The 21,392-nt window shown below is 35.4% G+C and overlaps 1 protein-coding gene across 1 annotated transcript; it reads left to right on the top strand.

Annotated features, from left to right (window-relative positions):
- Positions 1 to 250: 250 nt before the first annotated feature.
- Positions 251 to 19,964, top strand: BGAL9 (beta galactosidase 9). The gene is made up of 19 exons (XM_059589698.2): positions 251 to 599; positions 1,241 to 1,336; positions 1,449 to 1,561; positions 2,873 to 2,939; positions 4,773 to 4,865; positions 5,993 to 6,136; positions 6,374 to 6,462; positions 6,844 to 6,949; positions 7,494 to 7,581; positions 7,748 to 7,869; positions 9,215 to 9,409; positions 10,808 to 11,040; positions 11,987 to 12,102; positions 13,062 to 13,159; positions 14,724 to 14,834; positions 15,130 to 15,240; positions 17,076 to 17,281; positions 18,401 to 18,749; positions 19,582 to 19,964. Exons 1-19 carry the CDS (start codon positions 414 to 416, stop codon positions 19,723 to 19,725), a joined length of 2,667 nt encoding a protein of 888 aa, XP_059445681.1. The 5' UTR covers positions 251 to 413; the 3' UTR covers positions 19,726 to 19,964.
- The last annotated feature ends 1,428 nt before the right edge of the window (positions 19,965 to 21,392 follow it).

Raw genomic sequence — 21,392 nt, 5'->3', positions numbered from 1 at the left:
GAAAAAAGTATAAACAGTACCTGAGAAATAAATAAACTGATTGAACAAACAACTTGTGAATAAGTTCAAATTCGCTCGAAAAATAAATGGGCAAACATATAATCTACTCAATAATTACTCAAAATAAAATTAAACAAAACAAACTTGAATATTCAATATTCCATAGCAGATAGCACTCAATTTGATCATAGCATTCAAGAGGGAAAAGGGTGCGCTTTTAAAGAACAAGGTCCCGGTTCACCAACCGAACAATTTTTTCCTTTCTATATTCCGAACGGATAGCGATACCGTCGCACTCAAACTATAATGTCTTAACTACCATTGCTTCTTACACGCTAGTCTCCAAGCTCTCTCTCTCTCTCTCTCTCTCTCTCTCTCTCTCTGTTCCACTATGCGATTATCGCTCTACAGAAATGGGTGCGAGAAGAGCTTTGCTTCAGTGTCTGTTATCGCTGTTTTTGATAATTGAGGTTGCAGTGGCCACGGCCAACTTCTTCAAGCCATTCAACGTGAGCTATGACCACAGGGCGCTCATCATCGACGGCGAGCGCCGGATGCTCATCTCCGCAGGAATTCACTACCCCCGTGCCACTGCTGAGGTTATTCAATTATCCTCCTGCCTCTCTTATGGTTTCGAATTTCATTACTATCCATGCTCTGTTTTTTTTTTTTTTTTTTTTTTTTTGCTTCATTAGACAACATTTTTTTTTTCTCCTGAATTAAGCATGATGTGACTGTGTTTGGCTATCAAGAACAAGAAACTTTTTATCTTGGATCATAGTGTTTGATCCCATGGAAAACAATAAACTTAGCCAACAGAATCTCAGGCAAGAGACACCTGCTAAGGGAAATTGAGCTTATACAACCATTGCGGCTCACACATTTATCCAACCTTAGGGCGGTCAAAGCTTTAGCCAAGCCCACACATTGGTTGGGCTAGATTTTTTCCAACCTACCTTCTTTACAGCCCAAATCTAGTGTTAATTTAATCTCCAATGGTTGTGCTGTAATCATTCTTTTTCTCGATTCTTTCATTTGTTGTAGTTATAATGTTTGTGTGTGTGTGTGTTGATTTTTTTTTTTTTTTTTTTCCTTTAGTTATTTTAAAATCCCCTGATTTGATTATAATGCTTCTGGAATGTATGTAAACCATTTTTTTTAAAAAAAAAGCAGCTCCTTAAGCTTAGCTTAACATGGTTGCTTTCTGAGATAGGCACTTATTTCTTTCACATGATGTCAGATGTGGCCTGATATAATTGCAAAGAGCAAGGAAGGGGGAGCAGATGTGATCCAAACTTATGTGTTCTGGAATGCGCATGAGCCAGTGAGAGGACAGGTGCAATAAATTTTTTTTCACAGCTGGTCTGGGTTGATACCCTTGTGAGGTTATCTTGACATGATATATTTGATTTTCAAAATTTTGATTTTCTTCTGGACTGCTTGTTCAGTATTACTTTGAGGGGAGATATGATCTCGTCAAGTTTGTGAAGCTAGTGGGATCGAGTGGACTCTATCTCCATCTTCGCATAGGACCTTATGTTTGCGCTGAGTGGAATTTTGGGTCTAACATTCTCTCCCCTATATTTATAAGTTATTTTTTCTACTTACAGTACTAGTTTCCTTTTCTGCTTAGAACTCAGTTTATGAAATATGATGCTCCTTCATTCTGTCAAATTCGATCACAATGCTACATGATCGACAAAAGTTTTAGTTCTGTTATGGAGTGGATCAACTATGTATATGCTCCAATTAAATGCTTCGTTATTCTTTCCAGCATTTGCTAGGGGCTAGGTGTTATTGGTGTATGTAATAAAAATGTAGGATTTGTTGTTGAGCACGGAAAACCATTTTTCTCTACCCCTTATACATTTTTTTTTTTTTCATAAGTAAAAGAGATTATTGATAAAACTGAACTACTTTCTGTATAAGGGTGTATTAAACATAATTTAGGTTGTTTATTATCTGAGAGTATAATGGGGTATTTGGGAATAAAAAATTCATTAAACTGTAGTCATTTTGAATTATTTGATTTATTAGATCTACACCCATAAAAGAAATGAAACTCTAATGGATTGGTATCAAAGGGCATTATCTAAATGAACTACTAAGAGATGGCATGCCAAATTGCAACAGCTAAAAACATTTGAGTTCAAGAAAAGAAAAATTTAGACTACTCAACGGAGTTAGACGAATCCTATTGGAACTATTAAAACGCACAACTTACTCCAATGTTATTGAAGTGCTTCCAATTTCATCATTAGTAAAGAACGTTAGCAGATAAGTTGAATTTTCTTACTAAAAAATTCTAAATTAAAATTATAATTGATTTTAATGGCCAGAGGGATTGAAGACTAGGTAGAAGGAAATTATAAAACTGAACTACTTTCTGTAGTGTGCTTTGATCGACTTTCATGTTTTGAGATGGAAAAACGTGGAAGCTCTATCAATGAGTTAGGTTCTAGATATTGGGACTCGAAAAAAACTGTAGTTTGATTTTTGTTTGTCATCAGTACCTTCAGAAAGAGTATTTGTATATTGGTTGTTAAAAATAAAAGTTGTGAAAAGAAGGTTTAAAACAGTTGAAATTTCCATCACCACTGGACAAAAGTTTCTGTGGGAAAATGAAGCAATGTTTTCATGTGGGTTAATATGTGCTTCAGCCTTCAGGGAAGAGACTTTTAGCTTGAAGCTTTGAACGAAAAGTGAATGTTTAGTGGAGTACTAAGAAGAAATCTTACTGTATATATATATTTTTTTATTTTCTCAGTCTAACTTATTGGTTGATGCTATTCTCTTGATGAGACTGATGGATATTTCTTGTGAAATGTCTTGTTTAACAATTTTCATCTGATTTTAACTGTTAATCTTATAGGGGTTTCCCAGTGTGGCTGCGTGATGTTCCTGGTATAGAATTTCGAACAGACAATGTTCCTTTCAAGGTACAATGTTCCTTTGAGCATCAATACATGTGAATTTATTTGCTTGTTCTCAAAAATTATGGAATGTATTTATTTTTATTTTTATTTTCTACGATTTAGTTGGATTTTTACTATATGTACAATGATTGAAAACTGAGATCAATGCTAAACACGTGAGTACCAATCCAATAGGAGTAACAGGTTAGAGTAGGCACACTTGAGACATCATCTTTTCTGACAATTGATGATGCCAACTCTTCTTTTCTTTTCTTCTACTGCCCTCTTTTGTAAACTACTGTACCTTAACCCGTATTTCCGATAGCATGGGTGACAACGTTGGTGTTTAGTTCCCTCTGCAACACCTTTAACTGTCTTTCCCTGTTCTCACGCTCTCTTCCTCTCTCTCAAACCTTGGCTGAGGGGATGTGCAAATGCTTCCAAGGCAAAGAAATGAAATTTCATTTTGTCTTGTTGGTATGGTCCATCCAAAGATGGAAATCGTGCAGGACAAAAAGTTTGGAAATGCAAAGAGAGTGGTTTTAAGTTAACATTTCATGGATATTTAGGATACAATATATATTCCATATCTATGAAAGATAACAAGCATATAAAATGACCATTGATTATGTAATGAGGCATGCCACTTGCACAAATTTTAGGTTATTCTTTGCAATTAACTTGGACTAATTTACTTTGTGACTTTTTTTTTTTTTTAATAAGTACTTTGTGACTTCTATCTTAAATAGAAAACCAGAGCAATACATTAGTAATTAAAATTTTTTAAATGAAAGCGTGGTTGTTGTGAAATACACCATAACACTTCTGTAAAACCTTTGTTTTCATGGAGCGTTGGTTGGTGGAAGCTGTAGTTGTTTGAATGTTTCATCAGGTTTTTGTTTGAGTTCACCAAGAAAAAGAAAAAAAAGAGAGAAAGAGGTTTAAAGTGTTTTTACATGTTCGTTTTTCTCCCGCTTCAATTTGTGTTGGGTTATGCCTAGAAGTGTCAAGGATTTGTTTGCCAGTTGGTGGTCGGGTGGGAGATCTAGTTGTGCCGTGGTGTGGAAGATGGCTCCCCTTTGTCTTTTATGGTGCCTGTGGTTGGAGAGAAATGCGAGATGCTTCGAGGATTTGTCGAGGACTCTTGAGGACCTTGTTCATTTCTTTTTGTACACTCTTTTCTCTTGGACTGCAGGCTGGCTTGCTCCTATTGTGATTAATTTTCCTGATTTCCTCTCTATGTTCTCTTCTTCTCTCTCCCCTGCTTAGTCGCTCTCTTGTATACTCCCTGTGTACTTGGGTTGCGCCCCTCTGCGCTCTTTAATGCATTATTACTTATCAAAAAAAAAAAAAAAGTGTTTTTACATGTTCGTATAATTTCAACTTTAAGGTTCTCTCTCATAATGGTGATACTTCATTCTTGGTTTTTGAGATATTATGTATCTACATGGACTAGAAGTATAAATGCAATCTGCATTCTATAAGTTACTAGCCAGCTCATTTTGTTCAACAGCAAATTCTGTTTCTTGGTCACCCTGTATAAATATTTCCTCTTTCCATCCAGCTTAAGTTTTAAGGTAATTCTTCACCACTGTATTTGCACTTCCTTTCTTCTTTTTCTCTCAGAAATCGTCTCTTGTTCAGTTGTTTCAATGTTCCTCTGGAAGTGCTTTATATCAAAGAGGTTGCTCCCTGAATCTTGCTTAGGTGTTGGGTGGGGTTTGTTTAGTAGTATAATTTACTCATGTTAACAAGTGAACTTTTCATTATTGTTTTAAGCATTAGCTGTAGATTTGAATTTTAAATTTATTGTGGTGGTTATTATTAACGTCTTAATCCATATTTCATCTTTTCCAGGACGAGATGCAACGGTTTGTTAAAAAGATTGTGGAACTGATGCGAGAGGAAATGCTATTTTCTTGGCAAGGTGGTCCAATCATTATGTTGCAGGTTGTAACAGAATTTTGAAGTTTGATTTGAGTGTAACGTGGATTAGATGGTTAGTTTAATTCCAGTTAGTTGGTAGTTTTTTTTTTTTTGATAAGTAATAAGAATGTTTTATTAAAAAGCGTAAGGCGCTCCAAAAGTACATTGGATATATACAAGGGGAACACCTAACTGGAAAAGGAGAAGCGGGAAAGAAAATCCGCATAGCTAATAGACATAGGGGAAAGGTAAGCCACAGTCCACAAATACAAGGAATACAACAAGGAGGCTAAAATTTCATCCATAGAGCTTTCCAAATCCTTGAAATACCTATTGTTTCTCTCCCTCCAAATCGTCCAAAAAATACAAATAGGCACCATTTTCCAAACCACCGCACTCCTAGTCCTTCCAGTGGAACACCAGCAAGCGCACAAGTCCAAAACACTACTAGGTATGACCCAAGACAGACCAAGCCTGCTAAGGATGTTACTCCACAGAGAATGGGCGACCTCGCAATGAAGGAGTAAATGATCTCCAGAGCTGGGAGTTGATATCAGTTATCGCATTCCTAATCTGCCCAATTCCTGCAATGGGACCACTTTCCTTTTTCTTTTTTTGCCTGGAATCCTGCAATTGGGACTTGTTATTGAGAAAGTAATCTCATTTTAGGAGGAATGTGGTTTCCCCAAATCGTGGATATCTAATTTCTCCTATGCATGAACTTCTCATTTCTGTTTCTTTTTGAATTACATATGAGGAAGAGCTTTGTCCATGCTTTCCAAACAGTAGGACTTTTGCACATATCCAATAAATATCAGGGTCCAAGACTTTTGGGAAACAATTCTGACTACAACCCACTCAGTTCCATGCCTCTACAAATTGGAATCAAAACCACCCAATATGGTTATTTATTTTGATTCTAAATTACCTTCCCCTTCCTGTTACAGAAACATCTCACTTCTGTTTCTCTATCCGCTTCTTGGTATATATGCAGATAGTATATTTATGTTAAATCAGCTTTTCAGTGGTCAACTTTATTTTTATTATTATGGGCGTACTATATACTTATCTTTTTTTCTTTAATGAGGCTGTTTTCCCTTCCTATACAGTTTCTAACTAGATATGCCAATACTGGAATGAATTTTTATCAGATTGAAAATGAATATGGAGATGTAGAAAGCTCGTATGGCCAGAAGGGGAAGGAATATGTTAAATGGGCTGCTCGGATGGCTCTAGGTCTTGGTGCTGGTGTTCCATGGGTCATGTGCAAGCAAACAGATGCTCCAGATAATATTGTAAAGCTCTTAGTCTATATATTGCTTGCTTAACTTTCTTACAACTAGCACTTATGTTAGATAGCACTGAAGACTGTATTATCTGTATATGCTACAATTGAAAATCAAGAAGGGCTGATGGTTAGGTTTTATCATTAGAATGAATAGCATTTCATAGAAAATTGTACTATTTAACGCTCTGAGATTTAGAATGGTTGAAATGCCTGTCATTTATAGTTCTTTTGTTCTCCTTCACAGATAAATGCCTGCAATGGATACTATTGCGATGGTTTCAAGACGAATTCCAATAATACACCAGTACTTTGGACGGAGGACTGGGATGGATGGTATGATGATGCCTTATTGTTTCTTTGGTTCTTTAGAGCCTTGAAGATTCTGGATCTTTTAAAAAATTTGAACAATTTCGAATCTCAAATCTGAGAATTTATTCTCAAAATCATTTACTTACAAATTTCTGCGCTCTTTGTATGCATTACATTACTTATAAAAAAAAAAATTCATCTCTATTTTTTTTTTTTTTTTTTTTTCTTTTTCTTGTTACTAGATATTTTTCTTTCATCACTAAGGTGTGTTCAATGAATGCATGTTTGCGGTTTAATACAAGTAGTGGTATTTAGGTGCTATCATTTTAAGGGTTTGTTTATAGTGTTTTATTTTCTACAAATTTATGAGTGGATTTATTTCTTTTTTCTGTTGATATTTTGAAGGTATACAAAATGGGGTGGACGATTGCCACATAGACCTGCTGAAGACCTTGCATTTGCAGTTGCACGCTTTTTTCAACGTGGAGGGAGCTTTCAGAACTACTATATGGTATGATATTATAAGTAAATAGGATGCTTATTTTGATCAGCCAAAACATGTGTGGCAAAATATAATTCTATTAAAAAGTTCATTAGAACATTCAAATCTAAATCTTCTTTACATGTGCTTCTCTTTTGGTGTCAAATTATGCGGTTTCAAAGTCCTTTTAGGCTTCCTTGATCATGATTGAAATGTTCGATTTCCACCTGTGCCAAAGTCAATTTCTTTTTCCATTCATGTTTTAATCAAGTTTCTGTAAACCTTCACATATTTCCCAAAGCTTTGGTGAAAAAGTCTAAATTGTAAGCTTCAATGAGCAAATAGATTGGGGAATGGCTAGTGCCAAGAAAGAATGACTATGAAAGATCTATAGGGATGGGGTAGAGTCTGATATTGTATACTTACCATTGGCCACTGAAGTAAAATTAAAAATAAAAATGAAACTGATAACTTCTCAAGTTCTCCTTGATATTGATAGTTTTTGTTATGCATATTATTTAGCTTGCAGAATGGTCAAATGCTACATCTTGACAAGCTTGTTGCATGGTTGCAGTATTTTGGTGGAACAAACTTCAACCGAACTTCTGGTGGCCCATTCTATATTACTAGCTATGATTATGATGCTCCAATTGATGAATATGGTAGGTGAAACTGGGCCTAAATAACAGAATTTGTTCCTCTGTTGGCAATCTTTATTGAGTGAGGCATAAGTAAGCTGCCTCTATAAACATACATCTTTAATTTGAAAAATAAAATAAGAACTCAAAGAAACGTAATTAACAAATGTCTTTTTTGTTTCTTCATTAGGTCTGCTGAGTGAGCCTAAATGGGGGCATCTGAAAGATCTGCACTCTGCTATAAAGCTTTGTGAAGCTGCTCTAGTTGCTGCTGATTCACCTCAGTATATAAAATTGGGACCAAAGCAGGAGGTTTATTTTATGCCTTAACTTCTAAGTTAGCCATGGTTAATTGCTCAAGTATTGATTAACTAATTCCTTGGAATGATATTTCCTCAATCCAATTTATTAAAAGAGATACGTATATGTGTGAGTGGATCACTTTTTTGCAACCTGTGATGGTTATTTTTGCTTAAACTTGAGATCATTTTGACTTGACCCGTGTATAGAAAGTTCTAGAGTGGAACTAAATCTAGGGCAGTATACTACATCTCAACGACCAAAGTTTGAAAAGCAAATCCATCTAATTTTATGCAACCGATAGCGACTGTTCTAGATGTGATTTTTTTTTTCTTATGTGTTTTGATTTTGACTTTTACGTTATAGTTCCATCTTTTTTATTTTTTAACTCAGCTTTTCTTTTCTTTCCTTTCTTTAAGTGATTTTTGTCAATGTTTTATGCAAAAAATCAGAGACGACTGAGCTTTTATGGTGCTATATCAAACCAATGATTATGGGAAGTTTTTGGATATAGCAAGGTATGGCAGTGGAAGGAATAATGGGTAGAGAAGAACAGGGCGGGAAAGTTTTTGGGCTAGCATTCAAAGACCTTCTCGGCCCTTCCCAAGGAAATCCCAGTGCAAGCATTCTACAGGTGTTCATTTTCAGTCCTGGAATGAACTCCATGACCCTACATCAAGGGTGAGGATTACAGCCTCCCCTTGGTTATGAAGGGGGCTGGAACAAGCATGGGAATACTAGCCTTGCAGTTCTTATGCTCTTGCCGTGAAATGTTGACATCGAGGAGAAGGTTTGATTGGGGGGCCAGGCCAGGTGTTTGTGGGTCATGTTATGAGAGAGGAGAGGGAGACGGGGGGGGGGGGGGGGGGCGCTGTCAGTGTGGCCAAATCAGGAGACATGTTAGGGTCCAAACTGTGTGGGACAGCGAGTGATGGTGAACAGAGATCAATGGCGAGGGGTGTGGTGGGAATGTGGGAACAGGAAGGAAATTCTAGGCGTACATGATGGAAAGATGATCACATTTTCAAAAACCATTTAATCATTACATTGGCTGAGAAAGAAAACCAGGAACAAAATTAAAACCCATTTTGGGCCCCAGACAAAAACATCCACTTGTGCTTAGTATCACATTTTCAAAAACCATTTAATCATTACATTGGCTGAGAAAGAAAACCAGGAACAAAATTAAAACCCATTTTGGGCCCCAGACAAAAACATCCACTTGTGCTTAGTGATGCTTCTAACGAGACGAACATTTTCAGTAGTACAACTTTAAATTATTGTGTTTCTCCGAACATTTTAATGTTCTGTTTCAGTTCTCTTTTGAAATTAACATAGCTTGTACCACTAATTTCAGGCACATGTGTACCATGTAGACCTTCAAACTGGAGGCCTGAAGTATGAAAGTCAAAGCAGGTGCTCCGCATTTCTTGCAAACATTGATGAGCGTAAAGCAGCTGCTGTAACATTTCATGGTCAAACATATAATTTACCACCATGGTCGGTCAGTATATTACCAGACTGCAGGAACACGGTGTTCAATACTGCCAAGGTTTGGATTTAGTATGGTGGACATTGTATCGAATGGTGACTGAGGCATTAGATACTTGTTGAAGTTACACTCATATGCAATTGCCCAACCTTTTTGGACACTCGTAAACCATACAATTTCTTCTCTTTTTTTTTTTTTTTTTTCTTCCTGTTTGAATATAAGAATGTTAAATTGTTGTTCTGTGACACACTATGAAATTAGTCCTCAATTTTTTATACGTTTGCTTATGAACCATCTATATATAATGAATTTTTTAACTTTGAATGGTCAGTATCTAACTCTACATGGTTCTTTCATATGCTCCTGTACAGTTCACTCGTGGAGTTATGATACATGCTCCATGAAGCACATAAAGGACTCTATAGTCATTTTTTCTTGTTCTCTTGGGTGCTGCAATGTCCGATTTTCCATTTATCGTTTCAATCTGCAACATGTCAAAAAACACACTTTCTTTCCCTCTGGATTTTGCTTTAACATTGACTTAGTGAATTCTTGTGAAGGTTACCACTGTCTTCTATTTCTTATTAGCCTTAGAAACTCTATTTTCCCTTTACAGAGGGAAAATAGGGAAAACTCTAGAAACTCTAGGGAAAATTCTATTCCCGTTTAGGTATTGAATGTGTATCTTTGTTGTAAGTTTATTAAGGAGCTCAACTGAATTTTCTGACTAATCATTTAAAATAAGGATATTGAATTGCCAGTTCATTATGCATCACTTATCATGAAATACATGTCTTGATAGCTGGCAGAAAGTTGCTTTTATTTTCTTATCATGTATTGCATGGGAATGGGGATGCTTACATATGAGTCACATGTTCTACCATTTCCTTTATTATTTTCAACATTAGCAACGAATCTTCAACTTTCTTTAAAGCTGCACAAATACATGATGCAAAAATGTCATCCTGCTAAAGATTTTAAGTATAGGCATATCTTTCTTTCTGAGTATTTTGAATCAACATGAGAATCTTAATTTTTTTTTAAAAAAATACATGACCTCATAAAACTGCAACAGAAAGATGAGATGGTTCCTTTCTCGGACATCTTGTGCAACAGTTCTAGAACGGAGCTGAACATTTTGAACACTTGCTTCCAAAGTATACATATTATCATGTGAACATGAATTGTTGCATCTGTCCATTCCAGTCAGATATGCATTTTGTAGAAACTTTAGCTGTACCCTTGTGTTTGCTCTCTCTTTTGTTTCCCTCCTCAAAATTTTGTCGATATTTAATCTTAGATTATGGATGTTCATTGTTTCATATTGTAATGAAAATGGTAAGAAGGTCTAAGTCACGATTTCAAATGCTCTTTGTTTTGCCTGTTGGACTTATTATGGATATGTGTGAGATCTTAGTATCCTAATGGATGTCTGAGGCCAATTACATGTTTGTACAGGTAGCAGCACAAACTTCCATTAAAATGGTGGACTTTGAATTGCCTCTTTTCTCAAATATTTCTGTGCACCAACAATTCATGGTTCATAATGAAGTTTCCTATATCTCAAAATCCTGGATGACTGTAAAAGAGCCAATCGGTGTTTGGAGTGAGAGCGCTTTTACTGTCCAAGGTATATTGGAGCATTTAAATGTGACAAAGGACTATTCTGATTATCTATGGTATATAACCAGGTAATCACCTAGTCTTGAAGATAGCAGTGGTAGGATCAGATAGCGCGTAGGAGAACAATTTTATGTGGCTTGACTGTGTTTGACTTATACTCGACATACTAGGTTCTAAAATATATCAATTCAACTTATTTCAGTTGAATTTTCTCAACATAGGAAATGCTAAATATCTGATGACACATGAGGCTCGCATCAATGCTTACAAACATCTTTTTTTGACTTTTTAACCATTCTTTTTTTAAAAATAAAAAAAAATAAAAACTTTGTCATTAACTCAATTAACATTCCCCTGTTTGGTAGAAGACAAAAAAATAATACTGACCTATCGAGGAATAAAGAGATAGAAATAATTTCTTCAGAGCCTGCTCTATTGGACAACTAACTCTCTGGACAAAACACATTTAAAGCATATTCGCTTCATTTTCATTTTCTTTAGCCTGAGAGGGTGCAGGCTTCCCGCGTAGGCAGATTAGCTATTTCCTTGTTGGCTAAGGCCAAGGGACAGTGCATTTGCTCTGAAGTGGTGGGTTTGTTTCTTTCTGTTTTGGATAACTAGGCCCATATGGCTGTGTGCCATGGGGCCTTACGACCTCATGAATGATTCAAACGTGCCATTTTTTTTTTTTTTTTTTTTTTTCATTTTTCATATCACAAAGTATTTGTAGAATGAGAATATATGTTATAATGTGCTTCTAGTCACGATCCAGTCATCATTTTAAAGTGATTTTAAGTAACTTGTTTGTTGCAAATTATGGACATTCATTTCTTTATTACTTGTCTTTAATTTGGAGCATGCCTATAAAGATTTCTCATTTAACTATCTTATGCACTCTTTTTACCTATCAATTTACACCGACTCTTTATTAATAAAATTAAGTAGTTTGATCAGTCATTCTTTGATTTTCACTCAATCTTTGTTAACACCTATTTGATTTAATGTGCAATGTAGAATATATGTTTCTGATGATGACATCTCATTCTGGGAGGAAAAGGAAGTTAGACCAACACTTACAATTGATAGCATGCGTGATGTGTTGCGCACATTCATTAATGGCCAGCTTATAGGTAATTAGGCTTTGTCGCCAGAACCTTTCTTCCTCTTATCTTGATCTACTTTTTCACAAGGTTATATTTTTGTTGTACATTTTGCTTTAGGTTGACTCAAATTGTATACTGAGAACTGTTGACGTTTTATATGTTGATCGATATCAACAATGACATAATTAGCCAAATGCATAATTAGTATAAGAAAATGACCCAAATTGTGTAGGTTATGTCAAATTATTTGTCATGTCTAGGTCACAACATGTTTGTCATATGTTATTACCCAAATAGCAGCAAGGAACGTCTATGGAAGAAAAGGAAAATTGCTGGAAGTACTAAATTGGTCGATGTATTTTAATTATTAAATGAAGCTTTAAATAAGATCTCACACATATCCATAATTCAGTCTCTTTTTACATTGGCATAGAAAGATCAAATTTTTCCAAAAACAAAATGAAAAAGAGAATCATAAACATCCTAAATATTGATTAGCATATGAGTATCACTATTTCTACAGTATTATCAACAATAAATTGATAGTTTCAGTTGACAATTTAAGCGGTTGGATATATGTGGATACTATCAACATCTCAAGATATACATGATTCCCTTTCACTAACCAAGATTAATGACCATACGCCACCATATATTTGCAGCGCATTATCTATAAGATTAAGTGAAGGGGTCTAATCAGACCTTTAGACTGGTATCGACCATTTGAGAAATTCCGGAAATAGGCCATCTGTTGCTCCGCTCAATGAAATAATTGGCATATTCTCTCATCCTTTATGCTTATGAATCAAAGGACCTTCTGGCTTTTTGTTTATAACTTTATTTCCAATCTGATATGTAGAAATCAATCTAGAACCCATGGAAACCTGTCACTAACAATTAACTGATTTTTTATTTTATTTTTTTCGTATGCATTGCTTCTATTATTTTCTCTAACATGTACAGTACTTTGTCTTTCGAAAGTGAAGGCAGTGTGGTTGGTCATTGGGTGAAGGTGGTCCAGCCTGTTCAGTTTCTCCAAGGATACAATGATTTAGTGTTGTTATCTCAGACAGTGGGTTTACAGGTAAAAGTTCATTTTGTTTCAAGTCAAGATTTGAATGTCTTCTCATAGTCTTTTAATCCTAGAGTAATAGTTGTTATTCCTGCCTTTTAGATATAATGGTTAACTTTTTAGAGGAAAAGGAGATGTTCGCCATGTGGGCTTTGGACTGAAATTAAAAGAAAAAAGTTTCTATATTTTTGTCTTCTTCAAGTTTTATTCTTTCCTGGGTCAGTTTGGCTCTCTCTCTCTCTCTCTCTCTTAGTGATAATTTTCTATTCTAGCACAATATATTTGGTTCTATTCTTATCAAAAAAAAAAAAAATTTGGTTCTATCCGTTTCTCTTCCTCCATTCCTTCTTCCAAAATTCTAAATTTTTGCCTAAGATTCTGAAAATCTTTTAATAATTTGAGTAAACTTCACCAAACACTCCCAATGCTTAGGCCGTTTTTGGTTTTGCCCACTGTGCTTTAAAATGAAGGTTTAACCCCCTGTAGTAAGGGCCACTTAACAGAGATCCCCTTCATGAAGGTTTGTATCCAATTCAGTCAAAACAGGAAATATGTTGCAGTGATTCCTAGTATCACATGGGAGTTATTTTTCTGGAAATAATGATAATAAGAATAATGAAAAAATTAATAAGAAAAAATAGAAACACTTCCCCAATAAAAAAACCAAAAATAAAACAAAAGAAAGCAAATAAAAACAAAATTAAAGAGCACAACCTTGGAGTTCCATCCACGGCTGTGGGCTTAAGCTCCATGAACGTGGAGTTTGATGAGGTCCAGGGCCATGGAACTTGGAACTTGGAGCTCCATTGCCATAGCCATGGAGTCTCCTTGGCTGTGGGTCTCTATAGTAATGGAGGAGACCCATGGCAATGGAGTTCTCTCCATGGCTACTAGCCTCCACTGCCATGGAGTTCTCCCCATGGCCATTGGTCTCCATTGCCATAGAATCTCCATGGCCGTGACCATGAAGGTTTCATGTCTATTGAGATTGGATGAACCATGGTTGTGGGTCTCCATGGCCATGGCTCACCTAGCCACAGAGACCCTCGGCCATAGGGTTCCACCCATGGTCGTCGCTCCATGACTGTTGGGCTTTATTATTATCATTTATTTTTACTTCTATTTATGTTTGTAATACTTCTGGGAAAGCATTTTCATATGTTGAATAAGTTAAAGCATGGAGGGCAAAACCAAAAAGGGTCCAATCATGGGGGGGTTTGGGCAATTTTACCTATTTTTAAATGTAGCATTTGTAAGGGGGAAGTCGATGTAAACCAACTAATCTCCAATGGACTGATATTTCATGATGTATTTATTTTTTGATTTTTGATTATGAACTCTGTATTCTTGCTGTTGGATATGAGAAGATTCTTGCCTTGGTTTCTTTGTGAAAAGTCTACTACACAGTTATGCTAACTTTTATCTGTTGTAATGTTTCTCATTGGGCCTGTTTTTTCTTCTAGGTTGATTGTTGACTTGTTTTTCTTCGTAATTAGCTATTTATTTCTGTGTCACCAAAGAGAATAGTTTTACTTAGTGTATGTACTCTGTCATCTAATTTGAAATAATTATACAGAACTATGGTGCCTTCCTTGAGAAAGATGGGGCAGGGTTTAGAGGCCAAATCAAGCTTACTGGATTTAGGAATGGGGATATTGACCTCTCAAAGTTGTCATGGACCTACCAGGTATCTATTAAAAAATTTCAGCTCCGCATTCTTAGCTTCAACTTGGCTGTAATTTAAATTTGAAAATGCAACTTCTTTTAAAAGAGAGAGAGTTGAAACTACAATCATATGTTTGTCACTGCTGTCCAAATCATGAATTGAGACTTTTTATATATTTGACAGTACACTTCACTAATATTGTATCTCCTGGTCTCTTTATTATTACCTTGATCTTATTAGATTCTACACTTGAACTGACCTTCTAGAGGTAGAAAATATCAAGGTGGATAATGAATTGTTTTCATTTGGATTATAGGTTGGGCTTAAGGGTGAATTCTCGAATATATACACCATGGAGGAAAATGAAAAGTCAGGTTGGAGTGATTTAAATCTTGATGCTATTCCGGCCACATTTACCTGGTACAAGGTAAATTTTTCCCTTTAAGAGAAAAATCTGTAGAGATCATTATGTGCGATTTCATTGCTAAGTAGATATGATGGCAGTAATCTCATCTTATCTTTGAGCACAACTCTCATATGATGATTATTAGTTGAGTTTGCCTTAAAAGCATAATCTTCAGATTCAAATGTCTGTCTCGATGACAATGGATTTTTTTTTTTTTTTTCTGTTTTCGTACCTTTAGGGTTTTATTTAATTCTTCTTTTTTTCTTTTTTTTTTTTCATGTAGAAATAAATATTTGGATTTCATGGGATCTATATTCTATTGAGACCAAGTTTACATAGATATAATTACATTGTGCTTATGGCCCTAAAAATCAAATTAATTTGAATAATTCTTGAGCATTTATAACACAGTATGCATCCTTTTGGTACGATAACTGTGAATGACTTTTTTCATGTTGAAGTTAAGGATATTAATACAACCGGTTCTACTATCGGTTCTTGAAAAGAGGCAAAAAGAAAAGGTTTTGGGATGGGAACAAGACGCAAGTTAGTTCATGTTGAAGGTTATGGGATGGGAACAAGACCCGTATTAATCACCACTTCCTCAAAGAACTTATGCATCTTAGGGTGTGTGTGTGTGTCTTTTTTTTTTGGGATAAAATACACTTTGGCCTGATCAAGTTTAAGTTTGTTGTCAATTTGGTCAATGAAATATGATTTTGGTCCTTGAAGTTTGTTTTGTTGTCAGTGTAACCCTCCGTCCAAGTCCATTAACCTTGCTCCCATAAATGATAGGCGACATGTGGGTGAGTTGAAAACAACACCATTTTAGTGAAAAATCTATGTAAAGGATAAAATACAAAGAAACTCGAGATTTTTTTTAAAAAAAAAAAATTCCCACTTTTATTTTTATTTGATTTTATTAAGATTTTTTTTACTGAAATTTCAGCTCATGTGAATACCACATGATGTTTAATAGAGCAAGGTTAACGGATTTGGATGGAAGGGACCAAATTAGCCAAATTCAAACTTCAGGAACCAAATTGACAACAAACTGAAACTTGAAGAGATGAAAATGGATTTGAGCCTCTTTTTTTTTTGGGGGGGGGGGGGGGGGTTTAGTTACACTTTTCCCCCTGGTAGTTTAGGAACCAAATTGACAACAAACCTAAACTCATCAACCTTGATAACGGTGCGTTTCAATTCAACAAGGGGTAAATTTCTCAACAACAAAAAAATCTGTGTCATGTGCCGCTCACTTGCCATGTTTTCTGTTCATACTAACGCCCAAATCTGACTCAGGGGGCTACCTGGAACAAAATGGTAGCTTGGAAGAGCAAATTGTAGTTTAGGTGTAAGTGAAAATGTGGTGATAGTTTTTGGGGGCAAAGTGTAATTAATCCTTTTTTGTTTCCTCCCATATTCTTGCCATACAATTACAAACAATTAATCAATTATCTTTATTGCCTCCAACCCCGCCCTCCTCTTTTCTTTTCACCCTCTTGTCTATTGACTACAAGAATCTTAATTCTTATGGTGTTTTCTCAAGATTGAGATAAAAGTTCTTGTATCTTCCCTCCCTCAAGCTTATGTTATTGACAGCTTTGGTAGAGAAGTAATCTTGAATTCTGGATAGCCAATTTACATGATGTTTAAAACAAAATTACAAACTCAGTTCTACAGTCTACATATCTTTTTTCTGCAAATTTATATCGTTCAGTCACTCCTAGTATATAATCTTTGAATTTCTTAGTGATTCCATTGCCTGTCTTATTGCAGTTATCTAATTATGAAATCTCTTGTTCATTACTTAGAGAAATATTTATTCACAAACACCTTTTCCTTGATTTAATCAGACTTACTTCAATGCCCCTGATGGCACGGAACCAGTTGCTCTTGATTTGGGAAGCATGGGAAAGGGGCAAGCATGGGTCAATGGTCACCACATAGGAAGATACTGGACTCTGGTTGCTCCAAAAGATGGATGCCAAAAATGTGATTATCGCGGGCCATACAACTCAAATAAGTGTAGAACAAACTGTGGCAATCCTACTCAAACCTGGTACACTTCTATCTCAAAATAAAATGAAATTACAAAGAACTAGATAAAGATATGTCTTGCTAGATTGGAAAATATATGAGCTCCGTATTAGAGGCTTATTATGGACAAGTCAATCTATATAACAGTTGAAATAGTATAAGTCAGAGAGAGAAAAGTAAGAAATGAAAAGAGAAAGATGGCTTGTCTGGAAAAGAAAACTCTCAAAAAATTAAGGTTCTCCTCCTGCTTGTGTATTATTTGTAAGTCTCAAATAGTACAAGTAATCCAAACATTACAACATCACATTCAACTAGTAAGCAGCATCTCTCTATTTTTTTTTTTAGCTTCCAAATGACTTGTCGTTTGACCCGTTGCATAACAAATTGCTGTCTTGTTCAGCGCTGTGCTACCTATGGTTTTGGATCATGCTGCATGACCTGTTGTTTGCCATCAACACCCTAAAAAATTTGGCGTTTTTTGTCCCAATCAAAAAACACTGCTCTGCTGTTGGAGACCACACTGCTGCCATTGAGATTTCCTTGTTTCTTCAAAAAAAAAAAAAAAAAAAAAACTAGAAACAACTGAATAAACCAACAAACCATCTTTATCAACTTGATTCAAATAAACTACCACCCAAATCTCTCTTTGAAGCCGTGGATCTACCCTTCTTCAGTTGCATTTGACAAACAACACCCCCCCCCCCCCCAAAAAAAAAAAAAACCATGGTTGAGAGAAGCATCTTGCACCGATTGAAATTTTTTTTTTGCTTTTCCATGCTGATGTCAGCATCCATACAGACGAGGCCAACGAATGTTCAAGTTTCCCTAGGTCTTTCTTAATTGCTTGGAATCAATTTGCTTTGACACCAAGTTAAAATAGTATTACAAGAGAGAAAGACTGTTTGTCTGATAAAGAGAACTCTCAAAAATTAGGGTTCTCCTCCTGCTCATGTATTATTCATAATAGTTTCACACAGTAAAAGTACATAAATATCATATGATATTATAATCATAAAAATAACACATCAACAGTAACATCTGTCCGTCTTACTTGAATAACAAGACCGTACGTTGCATAATCTGAGATTGATTCAACATCTTAATGCCAATTACCTGATGGCTACTTTTGGGCAATCTCCAGGTACCACATACCCCGGTCATGGCTGCATGCATCTGATAATTTACTTGTCATCTTTGAAGAAACTGGAGGGAATCCATTCGATATTTCACTGAAGTTACATTCCATCCGAATCATCTGTGGTCAAGTGTCGGAGTCACACTATCCACCTCTCTGGAAATGGTCCCAGCCAGATTTTACCGATGGAAGTATATTAATTAATGATACAGCACCAGAACTTCACTTGCGGTGTGATGATGAGCATGTAATTGCCTCCATAGAATTCGCTAGCTATGGAACTCCTCAAGGTAGCTGCCAAAAGTTTTCTAGAGGCAACTGCCATGCTCCCAATTCATTTTCCGTAGTCTCCGAGGTATTTTTTAATCTTTTGCTTGACAATTAGTGCTGCAGTCATTATGTCTGAAATGCATATGCACATGGCATCTGCTTCATGATAAAGGTTTTGACTCTATGCTACGAGTTTGAAGTTGTAAGCCCTTCCCTGCTCTGTTCCTGCTTATCAGCAGTAGCCACTAAATTCAGTCTCAAAAGCCCCTCTTAGTTTCATGTTTTAACATGGGAGGTTTGAAGCAAATGTGATTACTGTCATTCAGTTATTTAGTGTGAAATCCAGCCTTTCTTAAAGAGCTTTATTCATTATTTGTGTTTAAGATTCAGTTGGTGATTTACACAGAAACATGCTCATATGCTCATAAATTTGTTAGGCAGATCTTAAACCATTGTTTGTAACCTTTTTGTTTGGAGGATTTTTGGTAATGTTGTCACTAGAAACATTAATTGATTTGGACCGCTAGAGAAAAAAGATTGATTGGATTCTGTGTGACTGGATCCTTGGTTTTGTATATTTGGGGCGTGTATCTTCTAAAATCATTGTGATTGCCAATATTAATCACAGCCCACAACACTGCACAAAGTGAAACTAATGTGAGGGGCTAAATGCCGTTTTACTGTGATGTGGCGACAGCTTTGTGTACAAGAAGAAAAATAAATAGAATACTCAATCATATGGCAACAATTTATCCAGTTGCAGCTTATACAGAACAAAAAGATTTGATATGCATATCTAGCCTAGCTGTAAGTGGCTTGGGTTGGACCAGCCTACTTGAAATGTTCTTGCACCTTTTGATCCTATGCATTATTTGTGTTTTTTAAACCTCCAATTTCAACATTTTCCTCTATTACAGGCTTGCTTGGGAAGAAAGAGCTGTTTTGTTGGAATTTCAAACACCGTATTTGGTGGCGACCCGTGCCATAGCGTTGTCAAGACTTTGGCTGTTGAGGCAAGATGCGTGTCATCATCAAATACTCTTGGTGCCTCTCAGCTTTGAAGTACCAAGCAGGAGCAACAAAGAACGAGTTAATTCCATCATTTTAATATGCTTTTTGGCTGGAATTTGTTCGTTCAGATTCCCCAGTTCTGGGGCTTGTATGTATATTAGTTGAGATCAAGCCTTATCTAATGGCCTGTGCCTGTAAAATAAGAAGCCTCCAACAACAAAACATTCCAATTCTTCATTCTCGTGTCTTCATAATTATAAGAGTTTGATGAATGGTGACATTATCTTCATCATCGTCTTTGATGATAATCTGTAATATCCCCTAAATGAAAAATATATACCTATTAATCGAACCTACTAAATGATGCAACAATATTTCTTGGGTGTTTTAACTACAAAAACTTATTTAGGATTGCGTTTGGAAGCTTAAAAAGTATTCTTAATACTTTAAAAGCTTGTTTTTCTAAAAATTTCTTTCTGACTTTAAAACTCTATTTCTCAACGCAATTCTATATATGTTATAAATCTGGGACCGCAGTGTTTAAAGTCAGATTTCAAAGCTGACCATTTTGAACAATAAAAATGGAGGAATGTGATGCAGACTACTCTATTTTCTTCCTTTATACCGCCCTTTTTTGTCAATGCTACCTTCACCTTTTTGCGACTATGGGTGCATTCAGCTGCTCCAGCTCTCTGTCCCTTTCTCAAGCCATTGCTGAAGGGATATGAGCATGAATTGTAGGCAAAAATAATTGAAATGAATAATTAAGGAGCAATGATTCCAAAAATGAAATGAAAATCTTCTCTCCAACCAAGGACTTCATGTACAATATATTTCAAAGTTATTAAAAATATTAATTAAATAATCAAACTTATCTTTTCATATAACTATATAAGTTGAAGTTACTAAAATATTAATTAAATGATTAAATTTATTTTTAAACATCAGTTTAAGTTTTTGAGGTAAGTGATTATTTAATACGGTGTTAAAATAGAGATCCTAGATTCAAACATAAACTCGACAATTTGCCTCTCCCTAGTTAAAAAAGAGTTTGAACCCATAAGTAAGGAGTATCAAAATACTAATTAAATTATTAAATACATCTTTTTCTATCAACTTAAACTTTTGATCAAAAGTTTATAGTAATAGTTTTGCCCTGCTAGAAGATGTTCTAGCCGCATGCTCACAAGTTTCCTAATATGATTCCCAATTATAAAGGTTTCATGTTAACCAGAATCTGCTAGTCATATATCATGTCAAGAGCTAGCAATTCTGTGAATACCGTGCAAGCATTGAATTGGTGAGAGTTAAATCACTACTTATCTTAAAAACTTAAAGTAATAGGAAATAATGAATTTAATCATTTAATTAATACTTTAACTATAAATAACCTTAGAGAAACAATGTAGATGATGAGGCTATAACATAAATCCAAATCTATTTTTGGCAGCACATAAAATAAAAACCAATATATTAAATTACAAAAAGGCTGTTTAAGAAATGTTGACATATTTTTGTCCCAGTTGAAAGCTATTATTAGGCATGAGAATATTAACCAACTTGTGATCAATAGCCTTAAGGCTTCAAGGACATCTGCACACAGTTAAAATGATGTCAAATTATGCAATTAAATTAATTGATTTATCACATCTGCATGCGCTTATAAGGCCTGTCAGGGTTTCCCAGAAAAATCAAACTCAAGAGGTAAATTTCTTGT

Source organism: Corylus avellana, chromosome 4, assembly GCF_965113065.1.
Source record: "Corylus avellana chromosome 4, dhCorAvel1.hap1.2, whole genome shotgun sequence".
Classification (NCBI taxonomy): domain Eukaryota; kingdom Viridiplantae; phylum Streptophyta; class Magnoliopsida; order Fagales; family Betulaceae; genus Corylus; species Corylus avellana.
This window is presented reverse-complemented; position numbering and strand designations above follow the sequence as displayed.

Excerpts from the sequence above, each read along its gene's own strand:
- BGAL9 (XM_059589698.2), top strand. The coding sequence starts at position 414 with ATGGGTGCGAGAAGAGCTTTGCTTCAGTGTCTGTTATCGCTGTTTTTG. Across the intron at positions 1,562-2,872 it reads TGCGCTGAGTGGAATTTTGG|GGGTTTCCCAGTGTGGCTGC; the intron begins GTCTAACATTCT and ends TTAATCTTATAG. Across the intron at positions 4,866-5,992 it reads GTCCAATCATTATGTTGCAG|ATTGAAAATGAATATGGAGA; the intron begins GTTGTAACAGAA and ends AATTTTTATCAG.